The sequence below is a fragment of the Pseudopodoces humilis genome, chromosome 9 (genome assembly GCF_049639895.1).
Source record: "Pseudopodoces humilis isolate 2021_Gansu_Grassland_sample_001 chromosome 9, ASM4963989v1, whole genome shotgun sequence".
NCBI classification, from domain to species: Eukaryota; Metazoa; Chordata; class Aves; order Passeriformes; family Paridae; genus Pseudopodoces; species Pseudopodoces humilis.
The window spans coordinates 30,977,546-30,994,498 of NC_142208.1; the positions used below are offsets into that span (position 1 = coordinate 30,977,546).

The 16,953-nt window shown below is 43.3% G+C and overlaps 2 protein-coding genes across 3 annotated transcripts in view; one reads left to right on the forward strand and one right to left on the reverse strand.

The window, feature by feature from the left end:
* The window catches only part of GRK5 (G protein-coupled receptor kinase 5), a 154,571-nt gene extending 147,347 nt beyond the window's left edge, over positions 1 to 7,224 (forward strand). For both annotated transcript variants that reach the window (XM_014250362.2, XM_014250363.2), the window contains one exon: positions 403 to 7,224. In XM_014250362.2, the coding sequence (XP_014105837.1) occupies positions 403 to 501 (99 nt within the window). In that variant the 3' untranslated portion in view covers positions 502 to 7,224. The remainder of the gene's footprint in view (positions 1 to 402) is intronic.
* A 2,725-nt stretch (positions 7,225 to 9,949) lies between these two features.
* On the reverse strand, positions 9,950 to 13,531 carry LOC148183806 (uncharacterized). The gene is made up of 2 exons (XM_088059868.1): positions 13,122 to 13,531; positions 9,950 to 11,429 (listed from the first exon to the last, which is right to left on the reverse strand). The coding sequence occupies exons 1-2, from the start codon at positions 13,335 to 13,337 to the stop codon at positions 10,914 to 10,916; spliced, it is 732 nt and encodes a 243-aa protein (XP_087915994.1). The 5' UTR covers positions 13,338 to 13,531; the 3' UTR covers positions 9,950 to 10,913.
* Positions 13,532 to 16,953: the final 3,422 nt, after the last annotated feature.

Sequence of the window (16,953 nt, forward strand, 5' to 3'; positions counted from 1 at the left end):
CCAGATAAAAATGTGATGTGCAGCTTTCATGAGGCACCATGGCACCACTTGCAAATGTTAATAACATTCTTAGATTGGTCTGTTTCTGTAGAGTTAAATGCCTGAGCATTGGCAGGTATCCTCTGTATTAGTCAGATTTAGCAGATACTGACATTTTGCAGTGAATTGATTTGGCTCCTGGAGCTCAAGTGAGTCTTCTTTGCTGCATTCCTCGAGAACTGCCATGGTTCTGCTGACCTAGAGACACTACAGGTAAGAAAGTGAAGAATATTTTGCATCTGAAGATCTTTAAACAACAATCTTGCAGTCCAGTCAGTACCATAAAATGAGCAATGTTGGATTAAAAATAAAACCATGGCATATTATGGGAATCTAATTCTCATTTTCTTCCTCTTCCTACAGCATCAGAACAATTCAAAGAGTTCTCCAAATTCAAAGGCCAGTTTAAATCATCACATAAATTCAAATCACGTAAGTTCAAACTCCACTGGAAGCAGCTAGTTCCAGCTCAGTCCTATGAAACAACATGTTGCATCCTTCCACTATAATCTCTGGAGCTTCTGTGGATTGAGAGAGCCTCCACCATCAAGTGAAAAAAAGAAAATCTGGATCTCCCAAAATGGAGATTTTCTATCCATTCCTTCCAGTGGAGCCTCACATTTTAAGAAGAAATTTCCACTCAGGTCTGTTTTTGGAGGTGGCACTCAAGACTGTGTGAATCAAATTTGTCTCTTTAGAACATTGCAATAGAAATTCAATGAACATGACTACTTGCACGTATTTAAATAGCATCATACTAGAACTGAATTTTGTCTTTATTATTTTTAAAGAAAAGTTTTGTAAATTTCTCTATTGTCTCAGTTTACATTTTGTACATTTGTATTTAAATGAAAGTCAGACTTTGGAGGTGTATATTTTCCAAGCAGCAGTTGTAAAGCCATGTGTTTTAAGACATTTTTTTAAAAGAAACAAAATGTGACTCAAGACTTCCAGAGCCTCAAATGAGAAATCATTCTTTTTAGCAACTCTAGAAAATTCTTCATAAATCACTTTATCAGACGGGGGTTTATTGACATGCATTTTTATGGAACAGTTTATTCTTAATTATTTTACATCTGTATATTTGGTTTACAGCAACACTGCATACATTTCTCCTATTCATTAGTTTGTAATGTCTCGCATTAAATGCTAAAAGACAAGATTTGGATGCATTCAAGAATGCTACTTGCTACGCTGAAGGTTTGTGATGTCTTGGGACCAGCACAGCTGAGATTTGCACTTACGTTGTTATTCCATCAAAGGCCTTTTAGTTAGAAAGGGAGCCCTGTTTTAATCTCTTTTCCTTCACTAGGGTTGTGCTGTTTCTAACAACAGATGGAACAAAGCTGAGGGAGAGGTGACCAGGAAAGCAAATGTCCATTTATTTTTCTAGGACTTCAAACCTGCACCTGCTGAAATGAGAGCAAAACTCAAAGTATTCTCCATGCTGCAGTCAAAAACCCAAGGTCTTGCCACAGCTGCCCATATCAAAGAGGCAGCAGGAGAGAAGTTCAGCAGTCTGGTTTATGCCAGCCATAGAGATTTGTGACAGCTTTGTAGAGCTGAGCTGTGGAGATTCAGAGTGGGATCTGAGCTGCTTTTGGGCAGTAGCAGAATTTACAGGCTGTCCCTGCACTTAAAATACTTCCATGTGTCATGCAAGCGTCCCCTGACACATCCACCCAGTTAGATCCCCAACTGAATAAAATGCCAGTATGAAATAATAACTCCCACTTCCAGCTCCAACATTCTTTGTCCAGGATTCTTTAACCACTGACAAAAACTCTGTCCCCACCAGGATGAGCAGGATCAGGCAGGATCACTAGCAGTACCTCAGGCATCAGAGTCATGTTTTTCTCAAGTATTTCATTATTATTGTTAAGAATACCTGATCAAAAATATGGTTCCTTCCCTTCCACAGGAATTGGAAAACCTTTGTGCCCCCATCTGCAGGCAGGATCTCTACAGCCCAAAGTGTTCTGTAGAGTGTATCGGTTCCCCATACTCTTTGCAATGTTGGCTAGACTATACTGATTTTTTTAAACCTTTAGGTCATCAGGAACATCTGAAAGCCACCCTGCTGTATCTAAAATTCTTTTAGCCAGTAGTGGAGCTACCGCGGGGTCCAAGGAAGCAATGTTCCAGTGGGAGTCTATAGCCAAAATACATTAAACTGCCATGTGTGTGTTCTGTGTGGCCAGTGCTGAGGGGGAAGAGGATGAAGGTTAGTAGTGGCAAATTCCTGAGTGCAAAACACACAGAAATGGCAAAGTAAAGCAGCTTGGAGTTGTGAGACAGAGAGACAGAACAGGGACTTGCATAGAGCAGCTGACAGAGAAAAGTCAAGACAGGGAGATGAGGCTTCAGCCATTCTCCCATGTCAGATTCTGGCATTGCAGATCTTATAGAAGATGCAGGATTTTAGAGATTCCTAGAGAGATGCCATAATTTGGCATGTGAAGACTAAAATTTTCATTCTTTACCATCTCCCAGTATTGAGAAATACCAGTAAATCCCTTACTGAAAGCTGGTGAACAAATTGAAAATGTTGATTATAGCTGGTCTTACACTTTTTAGATGCTACTAGGCTTAACTAGTGGTGGATGACGTTTTAGGGACAGCAGTGAATGACAGCACTTGTGCCTTGTCCTGCTCGCCTTTCAGTGAGGAAAGTCCTCACTCAGCAGCTCTAGGAGCCTGGCAGTGGGGATTTAGGGACAGTGCAAAGTCCTGGAAGGATGAGAGCACTCTTTCTCCTTGGATACCTGGAGGACATTATGCTAGGGTTGGATATCCTGAATTCTCAAGGTGGCACGGAAGAAGGGTGCTTTATGTGCACCTGAAGGCATCGAGCCTGGGATGGAGCCCCTCTGAATCCCACCTCCTTGGAGCAGTGAGAGAGGAAGGGGAGAGACAGAAAACACCACCAGTAGAGGGAGGTTTCCTGCCACATCCCTTGAGTGTTTCTGTCCTGTCTGACAAACTACAAACAGTATTACCATGATGGGGCAGCAGAACTTTCCAGCACTGAGCCCTGGAAGACTTAAAATCCATCAGAAGTGCTAATGACCAGTCCTAGGGATCTTCTTGTCACAGTTTGCCTACAACAACAAAACCTGCACGATTTTTTTTTATTGCTTGTTTTTGTTGGGATTATTTTTGTTTTTTTTAATTTTTTCCGCTTACCTTACACTCAAAGCTGGAGTAGGAGCACAGTCCTTGCATGTTCATTGTGTAACCAGGTACAATTTGTGCCCAGAACTCAGGGCTGAAGCCCTGTCAAGGTAGTGCCCTGCACAGCCAGGCTTCCACAGGCATTTGGCCATTGGATCCGTGGAGTCAAATTAAAAAAATACCTGGGAACTTTGAAAAAAAACCTTATATTTTCATCATACAACCTTGGAGAGCATTTGCAATGAGATTTTGAGCATTTTGATTCCAGGTGAATTTTGAGATGGGTTTGCACGTAACAAAGTAGTAGAAAGGAGTAGTTCTGTAATAGCTTTCCAGACTGATTTATTTTCTCCATCTCCGCTTCACTTACCATCCAAACTCTTTCAAAAAAAAAAAAAGCATATGCTCAGATCTGGTTGTTTGTTTTAAATAGATAGATGAGCAAAATTAGCTCTTTTTTAAGAATCAGTAATCTTTTGCAATCTGATCCTGAATTATGCAAGCATGCCTTTTATTTTTAAATCTTTGTTGAGTAGTCTGATGAACACTAATTAGTTGACAGACTTTCATGAGTCAGGTGTTTGCTATTCATTTTCTGCAGTGTCTCAAGGTTCACTTGAGTCTTGTAGCATTTTCCCACTGTTGGATGAGAGGCTTTTTTTAAACAACAGAATAATGAAGGAAAAAAATAACAAACTCTTAGATGTGCACTCTTGACCTGGATTATCTAAAAAGAGGTTTTTCACAAGAATGGCCATGACTCAGATGTTGTTTCTGAACAAAAACCTGCTTGTGAAGCTCAGAGAGGTGTGAAGATAATCAAACCAAACAGGTAGAGCTGTTCAAACTGAGTGTTAGGGAGCTGCAGAATTCAATATCGCAGCGTTCACCTGGCCCTGCTCATTAGGGACTCCTGGTTCCTGCCAGTTCAGAGACATAACAGCTCTCCATAAACACAGCTTGATACCACCTCAATTTGCAGTCACCCCAGAAACCGTGGCTGAGAGTGCCATCAGCGCTAGGAATCAAACTTGGCTGACCCAGTAAAGCACCTAATGTGAAGACATTGATTCTTAAGGTCATTCACCCAAACCTCAGGATCCAGCTTGAATTCTTTATTCACATTTCAAATCCAGTTGATCTTTTTCAGTGGCCATGCCTCAAATGAAAAAACCAACAGGAAACCAACCTGCATTAGTGGTAAAATCACAGTCAAGATGAGGAAGATGCAGAAGCTGTGAGCTCTGGAGGACAGTGTGTAAAGTTCACAGTGTGTGAATATTCTGGGTGCAGTGGCAGCTGGTACTGCACAATTTTCCTTGGGGTCATCATGTGTTGGTCAGAGTTCCTTCAGTGGCCGGGGAACTGCACGCACAAGGGTCTGGCCCATGGCACAAAGACAACGTTGTCCCTCTGGGGGTCAGAGGGGACAGCTGGATGAGGCAAGTAGGAATCCCCCCCCAGCCTGCATGGACAGCATCACCCAGGTCTGTGTATCCCAGCCTCAGTCAGGAGCTCCCTGCACAGGCTTTTCTGGAAAAGCAATAAATGCACAACCCTGCAGCACAGCTGCTGCTTCTCACCAACGTCCGTGGAACAGGTGGCTGCAGGAACTGGCTCCACCATGAGCAAGATGTGAATGTTTTTACCCCTGCTCCAGTCAGTTGTGATCATCATTTTGTTCAGTTAATATTTGTCATATTCACTTAAGTTATTCAGTGCAGAGAGGATCATTGGTCAGGCATTTCCCATACAATCTTTGGAAAGAGTGGATTTTTCTTTGGAAGAACATCCCATCTGTCTCTTGGCATGTGGACCACCTTCCATCATGTGGACGCCTGCAGGAGCTCATGAAGTCCATATTTAAAGGCTGTCCTGCCCAAGGATGGTCCCAGTCTGTCTCAGGCTGCAGGGAGGTTCATTTGGCAGTGAATTCTGGAAGAATCAGTCTGTTCAGCGGCTCCATGGAAATCCATGGAAATCAGGAGATTCCAGAGTTGTCAAGCCTTTCACAAATATGACCTTTAACTTAAAATACTACTAAAGATTTAGACTGAGGAGAATAATTACAAACACCCTCATGCTAAAGTTTAGAGAAATTCTGCATCAATTTAAAACAACTCCTCTTTTGTGTGCTGCGCAGGACACACTTCCTTTTATACTAAATAATATTGGAGTGCTGGCTGGTAATAATTGTCTTTGCCTAAATGCAAAACCCAAAAAGATAAAGAAATTGGTTCAGAATTTCATCAAAGAAGCTGAAAGCCAACAATATGCTACAGTAATATGGGCTGACCTCCCCCAAATGTCTCTGTGATAATACAAATACAATCTGCTGCAGTTGGATCAGCTAAGCTGCTGCACTGACAAATGGGCTTTATGAAAGAAACAATTTTAAACAGATTGCTGCCTATTCATTAACATGAATATTACTGCTGGCACATATGTATTCTCCTTGCTTTATATACTGGAGCCAGGAGTGATGGTTTGTATTCCTATTCTGACTGTGTTTTTCTTCACTGCCCTGGGCAAACCTCTGTGAAATTTTGTTTTCCCATTCCCAAACATGGAGGGATGCTCTCTGTCTGTCAATGGAAAGCACTTTGGAGTCTGGGCATAAACCAGATCAGTATCAATTCTTTGTATTAATATTTAAATGAAATAGGCTTAGTGTAGCTGCTCTTTATTTACATGACTAGTGAGACGACTCTCCTAAACTAGGACTCTTTTTATTATTGGTTTGTCTTAGTTCCTTAGAGATACTGAAACAGAACAAACTGCACTTCTGTAAGACATCTCCAGCAGACAAAGAGGTGACAGTGCAAATGTTTAAGTACTCATTTCTTGCTGAAGAGCTGGCCAGTAATTGTGGCATTCACATGAAAACATTTCCTCTGTTTTTAGAAGGGAGATAAACAGTTATGAAGAAGGGAACAAAATAACATTCATGGGTTCAACTTTTTTAGCCAAGCCTGCAGAGGATTCCCGAGGTACCCATTGAGTGAGGGGCTGTGTGAAGCCCCAAGGATGGATCTGAGACAGACTGGGTCTGGGAGCAAAAGAGACAACATGCCTGGGGTCAGTGGGCTCCACAGGGGAACTCCAGGTTTTCTGGAGCAGTCCCATGGAGAAGATTCACTCCCAGAGAAGAAACATCTCAGGTGGTGGCGGGATGGCAAATGTGTTTTCCTTTCTCATCACCCCACATGCAGCTGTTGGATATGTTAATTAGTGAGCTCAAACGAGTTGTTTCATGTGTATTGAATGCGGTCTCCCTTAATTCCATTTCTTTTAAACACTGGACACTCTTCTAAAAGACTGAACATTTTAGCCTTTTGAAGCTGAAAGCTGTAAAAACTTTATTTTGTGTTTCTGAGCAATGTAGATAGACCTAAAGATTTCATGAACTATCATGTGGTTGCCCATATCTGACTAATAATTAAATTGTAAAATTGCAGTTTCATATTAGGGTTAGTCTTTTCACCTGCTTTAAAAATTAAATCATATTTGGTATATAAACACACACAGAATATCCTTCTGATTGAATTTCAAGAGCATATCCAGGAGTAAATGTTTTAAAGCACTTCTAATACTGTAGTCTATAAGAGGAGCAGACACTTCTAAAGCAATGTTAAAAGTTGTCTTTCATAACTGAGTCAACAGATCATTTTTGTAATAAATTAAAGCAAGTGTTCTCAATTAGAAGAGCTAGTGGCTGTTGATATTGTATAAAAAAAAAGTCATTCTAATTTCCAAAGGGTTAGGGGTGGGGAGGGTCTGTTTGGTTTTGTTTCTCTTTCCAGGGAGATCTTAAACATTGTTTGATGAAGCTAGTTTCATTTTGAGATTGTTACTGAAGATAAAGGCTTCTGTGTTCTATGGCTGCTTGGATTCTTCGTACATAATGTCCTAGTAATGTCACAGTGCTGCTGTATTTAGATCAAACCACTGTTTTGATTGGGTTTTTTGGCTTTTTTTTTTAATAAATTCCTTAATTTAAATACATGAAAATTATATGTTTTGCTTTAATGAGGCACCTAATCAGATTCCTCAGGTCCTTTGGATCCTGAAGATGGTTGCAGTGAGAGTGGGGTGCAGCCCATCTCTTCCTGGGTGCCTTTGTGGCTTCACCTGGTTTGTGTTTTCTGTCCCACCACATCTTCACAGGGGTTGAGGGAACCACAAACCAACCTGAGGTCGTACCTCACTTTATGCAGCTTCTGGTTCTCCTCAGGTTGTGTTTTCCCTGAGACCTCCTTCCCTCCCCTGCCTCCCACCCTCTCCTCCCCATCTGCACCATCAGCCAGGGCAAGTTTTGCAGCCTCGGGGGTAAATTCAGGGAGAGGGTGACAAAATCACGGCAGGGGCTTCAAAAAGCATGAGCTCTGCTTTTAAAATTCAGCTTTTGCCTGATTTATGAGGCCCTACTTTGCCTAAGCTCCAGTCAGACAGAGAGAATTTATTTACAGAAGGAAAACAACAACCAGCCAGGGGTGCTGTACACTGTTCCACACAGGTAGATCTAAAACAGAGATAAAGAGTGGCTGCAAAAGCACCAGCAGGAAAGTAGTGATGCACTGCTTTTTCTTTAAGAGGAGAAAGAAGTATTTTTCAAAGAGGCATAAAGAATATTTTTATGAGACTACTAATGGCAAGCAGTGTCTGCATCAAGTTTCACGGAAGAACATTGAGAAAACAGATTATCTGCATGAAAGAAGCAGCTACATCCAACAGCTAAACTCAGTAAAACCCAAGGTAATAAACTATATAAATTCAGGTCATGCATATTATCACTTTCCAAACAAACCCAAGCCATTTTTTTCACAAGGTTTTAGCACTCTGAGGGGCTGTGAGATGAAATTTTATTTCTCCCCTTAGCAGCTCTTGGTGTTTTGTTGGGATTTTTTCTCTCTGTAACTTCATGTCCTTTCTGTGCGGCAACATCTAGATATGTTCCCTCCTGGGGGATCCAGTCTTCTTAGACTTTTCCACTATCTCTGACATGGGATGCACAGCTTCTCAGAGGAAAGTCATGACACTATTTTGAAGAAAATCCAATTTAAAAGGCATGTCAACTTTTTTTTTAATTCCTTGGGGTGCTTTACAGATGAAAAATACCATAAATGGGCCTGACTGTGAAATTTCAGGTCTATGGGGTTCTTCTGGGAGAGGGAACACTACAAGTTTCTGCCAAGACAGAGCCTGTTTTCTGGGGATTTGAAATTCTGCTTCACATTTGTTATTCAGTAAAAGTGAAAAATAAAATTTAAATATGGCCTGTTAAAAACTGGTGATCTGAATTGTCTTGAGTGGAGAAGAGGAACTGCCAGGAGGCTGAGCAGCTTAAATAGCCCATTTACAGATGCTTGGGTAAATCACAGAACCACAGAATCATTAAGGTTGGAAAAGACTTCCAAGATCATCAGGTCCATCAGGTCAAACGTTTGACCAAACACAACCTTGTCCACTAAACAATAGCTTTAAGTCATTTCTGGAACACTTCCAGGGATTCCACCACCCTCCCTGGGCAGCCTATTCCAATGTCTCACCACTCTTTTAGTGAAGAAAATACCTGGTTTTCTGTTTTCTTTTTAATTACAGTTTATTGATGCTATTTTTTTTTCTTAAGGAATCTTTGTTTTCCTTTGCTGTCAGCAAATGTCAGTCACACCCTAACAGTGCAAGTCTCCACACACCTCTGTTAATTTAAATGGCAGAGGTCTGCAGAGAGGCTCAGGATGCTCCAGACCTGCTAATCTGGAGTTACTGCAGTGTGACAGTCATTAAAATATCAGGAGCAAAAAGGCAGGCAGTTTCCCTTTTCTGAAAAGCTTGTAGATCGGAAATGACTTGCAAAACCAGACTTCAAAAGGACACATTCAAGTGTGCAAAGCCACATGTTTAAGAAATGAAAGAATTAAGGTTGCCTGTATCCCATTAATACTGTTCCTTTCCCCTCATGCACTGTTATTATTATGCCCTCACATAATACCATGTTATTATTATGCATCCACTCCTAGAGGAGAAACTAACCTCTGGCAAACTCACAACAAAAACCAGATGCATCTCTTCAATGGCATCTGCTAATACATTATGAGTTTCAGACTTCCATTTAAATCCTAAAAAAAAAAATAAAAATAAAAATATTTTCCTGCAGGGGAAATCTCACCTAATTGGCTGCTCCCTCCATTTGCAGCAGGAAGGCAATTGGGAATTTAGAAAAATTCATTTAGCCTAAATATTTATTTCTCCCACACAAAAAAGACTGAGAGCTCTCAGTATCCCATCTCAGTTCCCTTAGATTATCTTGATCCCAGAATGGGGAAAAGGATGTGGAACGAGTCTTTTATGTTTCCCTTCCCTTTTCTGGGGAGAAAACTCTTGGTTGTTTCCTGAGGGTAGTGGCAGAGGGATGTGAGAAGTTCCTCAATCTGCCCTCCCCTTTCCTCATACCTTCACAGTGTGAAAAACACAAATATGAGGCCCAAGAGCTGAGGAGGCAATGCAGAAGAAATATTTCTGCAAATAGGTGTTGGGAAGAAGGAAAATGTGACCTGCAGAAGGGACAAGACACACCTTGGGGTGAGTTTCAGCAGGGCTGAAGAAATGAGAGGAACAAGGAGGGAAACACATTGGGGAGGAGCCAGCAGTGGAAGGGATTAGGTGTAGCCAGGGGCATGGTTTGCTTGTTAACTCACATTAAAACCAGCCTGAAAGCAAAGAGATAAACATCAACTCAAACCACAACTATAATGAGGAATTTATTGCTGATGATACCACAGGCAGTAATAGATCTTTCTGGAAGCTTAAATTCATTGCCTCATTTTGGGTCTGCTATTCACTGTGGAATTAAACATTGACATTTCCCATAGTAAAAACATTCAGCTGCAGCTGACATTTCATACTTACATGACCATGATAAACATTAAAATACAATAAACAGTTTGAAGTTCAGATTACATTAGGAATTCACTATGTGGTTCTTGTATTTACAGTAAGAAAGAGGGAAGGAGCCTTCTTTCATGCTTAATTCCATCATTCTAACTTAGATCTAGCATTTTTTTCCTCTTTGCCCTTGTGGTGGTTTTTGAAACAAGGGGTTTTGAGTCTGCAAATAAAACCATAATGGCTGATCAAATTTAAAAGTAGATCTTATGTGTTTGTTTCTTCATGCATCAGACTCTTGCAGTGATCCACCTCATGATTACACGTGCCAATGAGTGAAAAATCAGTAATTTCTCATCAACTCTTTGCATCTGTGTCAGAAATAAGTCACAGTAAGAACATAAATGATTTGGGCCACAGTGACACGATAAAAGCAAGAGGCTAAAAACAAGCCAAATAACGAGGCAGAATACAACAGTCTTTCTTCAGATTAATTAACACAAACTTCACAGCAGGAGACAAGCTACTGCTCTGACACTAATCACCTGTTTTAAAGGCAATTTAAGTATTCTAGTAATACACACATGTATTTAGAGCACTGCTATAAGCTGCACCTATGGCTCAATCATGCTGATTCTTTCCAGGAAATACTTGAAAACAAATATATGCAATGTTAATCAAGAACAATCCCAACATAAGCACCTTTCTGCATCAGAGGGGACTGATATATATGAGCTAAAATCCGAATGGTGCTGAACAGGAACAACCCTTTCTGGGTTCTAGCACGACACGAAAATCTCCCACCAGCTCCAGAATCACTTCTTTTGCACAAATGCTTCCAGAGGAGCAGCGATGTGCATTGTCAGAAGGTCCAAGAAGTCACCAGTGTAGAGCTTTAGGACACTCTGGATTTCCTTTTGAGCCTGGCACTCGCTGCCTGCCTTGCTGTGCTGGTTTGCTGAGCTGCAGGGCTCCTGGTGCTCCTGGCCGTGGCTCACCAGCAGCACGGCGCTGCAGCTGCTCCTGCGCTGGGAACCCCTGAGGAACGGGCTCTGGCTCTTCTCTGCAAACCCCTTTGTCTTCCTGGTGGACCTCTGGTGGTTCCCCAGCTCCATCAGCCTCTCGTTGAAATACTCCTGCAAAGGTTTGTCCTGGAAGCCAGGGCTGGTGGGCTGGTGGCCTTTCAAGCAGCCCCCCGAGGAGCCCCCCAGGCAATGGGCTAAGGAGCCTCTCCTCGGGAAATTACTGACTTGTGGTGAGGAGTTCTTCCCTCTTTCCAGATCCTGGAAAATTTGGTTGAAGGCAGGATTTCCCAAGTAAGTTTTTGATAACTGTTTTAAATAGAGGGGAAGGGAGAGGCAGGGTTGGGGGCAGAAAGGAAGAAGGAAATCTGAATTAAAATCTGTTGGCCTCAACAGAAATAGAATCTAAGGCATAAGGTTCCATACAATAAACAGCTGTTAGACAGTGTTTGAGATTCTTAATCCAAATTGCCTGAAGACCAAGCAGTTTGGTACCAATCCCTCTCTGGAACAGAAATCCAGTGGGTTGAGAGGTTAATGCTGAGAATTCTTACCTCCAGACTGTGATGTACTGCCACAATTTTGTGTTGCCTCTGTGAAAATCTAACTTTTTAAAACAATTTCTCACTTGTCTGTATTAACAGAACTTTAGGTTTATCTTTTTCAAATTCCATTAGCTTGTAGCTGCAGTTTCCCAAGGCAAAACTTGATCCTACTTCTAAGAGATTCATTCCCCCCCCACCCCTTTCTTTAATCCCAGGTAATTGCTGAATTCAGTGTATTTTTCCAAGAATAGCAATTTTCACATTCAATATATTTTTACATCTTAAAACTATGCAGTTTATTATTATCATCATCATCATTGATATGCATAATTTTTTCTCCTCCTTTCCCATTGCAGAATGCCTCTCTCCTTTCTAACCTGCCAAATTAATCCTCAAATTATTTAAATAGTAAAGAAAGATCTGGTCCAGCCCCCACTAATACACTTGGGCACCTTCAAGTTGATTTCAGGGGAACATCCATGTGATGAGTCCTTTTGTTGACTGGGAGATACAATTTTGGCAGAAACTCACCATGTAAAAAGTTGCCTTTGCACAGTTTAATGTCCTCAGGGTTTTCAAAGTCCCTGCTCTGCCATTCCCACCTTTCTCACCTCCTTGTCACTCCAAGACACCCTGGCCTGTCTCAAGCTACCAGGAGCAACAGCTGGTTTCTGTACAGCAAGTTTGGCCAGACCATGGCTTTTTCTCTGAAAACCTTGAGAGAAGAGCTGTTTTATATTATATTACTGTTTCTAATCAATAAAAAGAAAGACTATACTGTATGTAGATGACAGCCACAGCGGGGTCGTGGAACATTTTGCAATCATTTATTACGCCTGACAATGCCTTTGGTATTAAAAAAAAAACCCAAACCCCATCACTCATGCAGTTTTTGACAATCTGTAATTAAGTCTAGATCCTCACTAAGGGTCCAGCCACAAATCTGGTTTGAGAGCCCAGCAATGTCTCAGTAGGGCACTCCATCATCAGCCCCTGGCACACTGCCTGCTCGTAATGAATGAACAACATTGAGCTCAAATGAGGAATAGTGGGTTGGACATGCCATGTAAACTGAAAAGCAATCAAGGTTTTGATCTCCCACTATTCCATCACACTTCATTCTGGAGGGGACCCAGCAAACCTGATGTCCCTGCCTAGAGTGGTTGTACTTTTGGAATAAGTTAGGTAATTGAACACTTAAATCTGACCAAAGCAGCCTTCCTAACTCAAACTTTTTAAAATGGTTTAAAAACAAAATCAACCTAAAAATAATAATCAGCTTTTAAAATGCAGCAGAATAAAAGCCTTTCAAGTTAAGTTTTTCTACACCCAACCACAGCTCAGACTTTATTATCATATCTAACATCAGCTTTTCAGAACATAAGGGAACTATTTATCCTGCAGAAGAATAGGTAGCAGACACCATATATTGCAAGGAGAGTTTTGGCATACAAACCTTGACGTCCTGGAAGCCTGGGTATTCTGGGATGATGGGCAGGCCACACTTGCTGACACTGTTTGACCACTCTTGTTTCACAATCCTACGAGAGCAACTGCAGCTCCTGGAGAGGGGGGCTTTTCCCAGCTCAGGTGGATTTTCAGCGATACTGAGCCCTTTGCAGTGTTTTATGTAGCAAGTCCTCAGGCACAGCGTGGAGGCAGGCCCTTCCATTGCAGCAGGATCCAGAGGAGTTTGGAAGCAGTGTGTATTCCAGAATAACTCTGTCTCCCAGTTCTCCTCTAATGCATAATCTGGTCCCAGGGTACACCCTGCAGTGCTGAGCACTGAGACACAGCACAAGCTGCTCCCAGCAGTATCACAGACAGCAGATGCCTTTGCTGAGGTCTGAGACCCTCAAACCATTAATGCTGCTTTTATCCTCTGAAAGCTCTTCACAGAAGGTCAGCAAATCTGAACCAAGAACGCAAAAGGTTCAGGTGAGAGGAGAATTTGCAGGGATTACAGAGTCTCCCCCCGTCATCTCAGACAGCCTGATGTGGCTGCTGACGCTCAGCAATTAGAGAAGATCAACAGCCACACGCAGGAGTCGTCACTCAGCCTATTTGGAGCAGGCAGATCACTGCCCCTGTGACTGACCAGGGATCCCTGACACCAAAACATTCAGGGCTTTAGCTCTGCAAGGCCAAAGGTGAATTAAGTCAACACAATGAACAAAGAGTTGAGGAAGGACAGTGTAGGAAGCTGCAATAAAAAATTCCTCTGAAGAAATCTTATGCTTCTCGGCTTCCTCAGTGTGGTTGGAGATGGGCTATAGCCCTGGAGAGCTGGGGAGATCCAAACTGCCCCACTGTTTGTGTCAGGAGAGGGATGCTCTGCCTTCAAACAGCCCAGCACCAGTGCAAGTTTGGCAAGAGATGGTGGAAGCAGCAGGATTCCTTTCAGCCAAAGCTGAGCAAATGTTCCCAGCAAAAAGCCAAAGCCTGAACAGCTTACAACCCACGCACCACAGAGGAAGGGCAGCCAGGAAAGCAGCTCCACGGTTTTGATTTGGAGATATGTTGGTGGTATCATCTGCTGGCGACAGATAAATGTGTGTATTGCAATGTTTGTAGTTGGCACATCACAAGGGCTCCTTGCTGTCCTCAGGGGCAGGGGACAGCTCCTGTCACTGCGAGGGCAGCACCTCCATTCACTGCCCCAGCGGGGCCAGGCTGCACGCAGAGCTTTGGCACTGAGGGATGAGCTGCCTCCTCTCCATCACACACCACGGAGTAATTACTGTGCTCACTGGTGTTTGTGGAAGGAACACAGAGGGGGTTTGCAATCCCCAGGCCCTCCAAGGCTTCTCGCTTATTTGAAGTATTCAAAAGTGTTTTCCCACCCTGAATACCTTCATGGAAGTATTTGCGGGTGCTCTGGATGAGCTAGAGATCCTCATCAATCCAGGGTATCCATAAACATTTGCATGCACCTATTCAGAGCCCTGACTGTGAGCTAAAGAGCTTTGGATGTGATCCATGAGGCCATCAGCTGGATTCAGGTTAGTGTTTTAGGCTCTCTGGCAGATGGCAGCAGGACCCTCAACAGCAACACCCCCCTGGCTGCAGGTCAGGAGTGGGGCAAGAGCCCACAGAAACACTTCCACCCAGCCCTTCACTGTCCAGCTGCAAAGGTGCAACACTCCTTTAGTTATCTGCTCTGCTAATTTTTCATTTGGGGGTGAAACAATTCTCAGGCAGAGAACAAAACTCTCCTGTGCGAGTGGCCATTGCAGCTGCACCCCCAGCAGCCCTCACGGGTCAGGGTCTGTGTCCACAGCTCTGTATGAGCCTCACACAAATTCAAATATGAGCCTGACAGTAACAATTTGCATGTAGAGATGTCACGATGCTCACACAGTGATGGAACAGTGAGTCAGCCCTGCTGCAGCCCCGATTGTTTGCAGGGCTGTTGTATACATAATGGTACCTTCCTATAGAAATACAATGTGGCCTTGCTAGGAGTACCCGAGAAAAGAATTTTAAAGCATCAAAAAGACTTCCTGGCAAGGAATTTTTCCTCTAAAAGGCTTTCCTTGTCCTGTTTGGCAGGGGAAAAAAAAAATAAATTATCATCCATCCTGCTAAAATTTTTCAGGCACTCCCTGAGCCACAGCTGCTTTGGGGGTATGTTCCAGGCAAAGCTGGATCAGTGACTCCCTGCAGACAAGCAGGAGGTGAGTTTTGTCTGTCAGTCTTCAGCCCAGGTCACTGCCTCCAGGTATAAATGCCTTCAGCCAAAGCAATCTGCACTGCAGAACGTGCCTTACCCTGCCGAGGGCGAGAGAAAACACAGCAACAGCAGGAGCCCAGCTGCTTTCACTGGCGACAGAGAATTCTTTTGTGTCACAGCTCGAGGTTCTCGTCCTGCTGCCCACATTTGTCACCTGGCAAACGAGAGCTGTGTGAAAGAGCTGCCGCTGACACGGCTGGCCACACGTAAAGAGTTCCCTCTTTCCATTTAAACCCTCATCCCAAAACCTCTCATTATCAGAACCCTGTTGTCCCCTGGAAGCTTTTCCCTGGTTCAAGTGAGACACCAGCAGCTTTTGGCTTGTAATTGCGCACTGTGCTCAATGGATGTGCGAGGGCTGCACACAATGGTGTGTGAAGCTGGTTAAAAACAGCCCCGTGTTCCTGCTTTAATGGGAGGTTCTGGTTCTACTCCATCTGAAACGGGAGCTGGTGGAGTTTTGTTCTTTTTCGTGTTATTTCTTGTGCCATGTCATTACTGCATACAGTGGGGCCAGGGCAGTTCTCTCTTCAGCAAAACTCTCTGTCCTGTTTAATCCACAACTTTGCACTATCCTGTGATCCTCCAGTGAAAGGAAACACGGTTTTCAGTAATGTGTAGGCTTCACTAGTTACCCACCTTATCTACCAACCTTCAGATTCTTTTAAAAAGGATTTTGGGATATTTTAGGAGACAGTCAGACCCCTCATGCCTCAAGGCACTCAGGATGTGCACAGCCTGTGTCAAAATCCAGAAGGACGCTCTCCTGTAAGACTGAGTGCATAAGGAAACAAGGGCAAACATTCACAGCAAGAACAAAGTGAATTGCATAGCAAATCTCTTCCTCAGTGCTGTTCAAGGGATGCCACCGCTCCAGAACGCTGTCCTGTGCTAGGAGCAGTCCAGAGCCTGCCAGCAGCAGTCCTGCTACAACACCCAGAGCTCAGCAAATCCTCTCTGAGCTAAATACAGAGCGGGCTTCCCTCCAGCCAGCCACCCTGGACCAATTGTGATGTAAAGCTTTTAAACTGTGAGGAGTTTTTGTGAAACTGGGGTAAGTGCTGGCTTCTAACACCTAAGAATAGAGACAGAGAAGTCAGTCCCAAATCCCTGATAAGCCAGAGCCAGGCAGGGTTGCAGGGGAGCCTGAAGTTCCTCTGACAGCCCAGAAGTGTGGGAAAGATGAGAGTGAGCACACCAACCCCATTGCTGCTGACCACGGGAGCACAGTGTGTTGTGAAAGGAGAAGCAATGAGCTGTTTCTGGCACGGAACAGGGCCCTGGTCCCTGTTCCAGGGGTTGGGGGTGTGAGAAGAAGTACAATTCCAAAAAGCTGAGTCAAAATTTTGTCTTCTGATGTTACTCAGTTCCTCATTTTAAAAAAGGGCTTGGTCTGGCCCTAAAAAGAAGTCTGGGCTGTATGATTGCCTGTGCATCCCAAGTTCCCCCTAATCTGGAGATGTGACTTCATGTCACTTGCAATTACCTCCCCTCCTCTTGCCAAGAAGAGCTGTGTGTGTGGGGAGGGGGTGAATCTCTCCCCCATTTTACTTTG

What these genes read in the sequence shown, in the direction of transcription:
- LOC148183806 (XM_088059868.1), bottom strand. Translation starts at nt 13,337, where the DNA reads ATGGAAGGGCCTGCCTCCACGCTGTGCCTGAGGACTTGCTACATAAAA. An exon ending in CAGGCTTCCAGGACGTCAAG is followed by an intron (nt 11,430 to 13,121) that starts GTTTGTATGCCA and finishes TATTTAAAACAG; the next exon opens with TTATCAAAAACTTACTTGGG.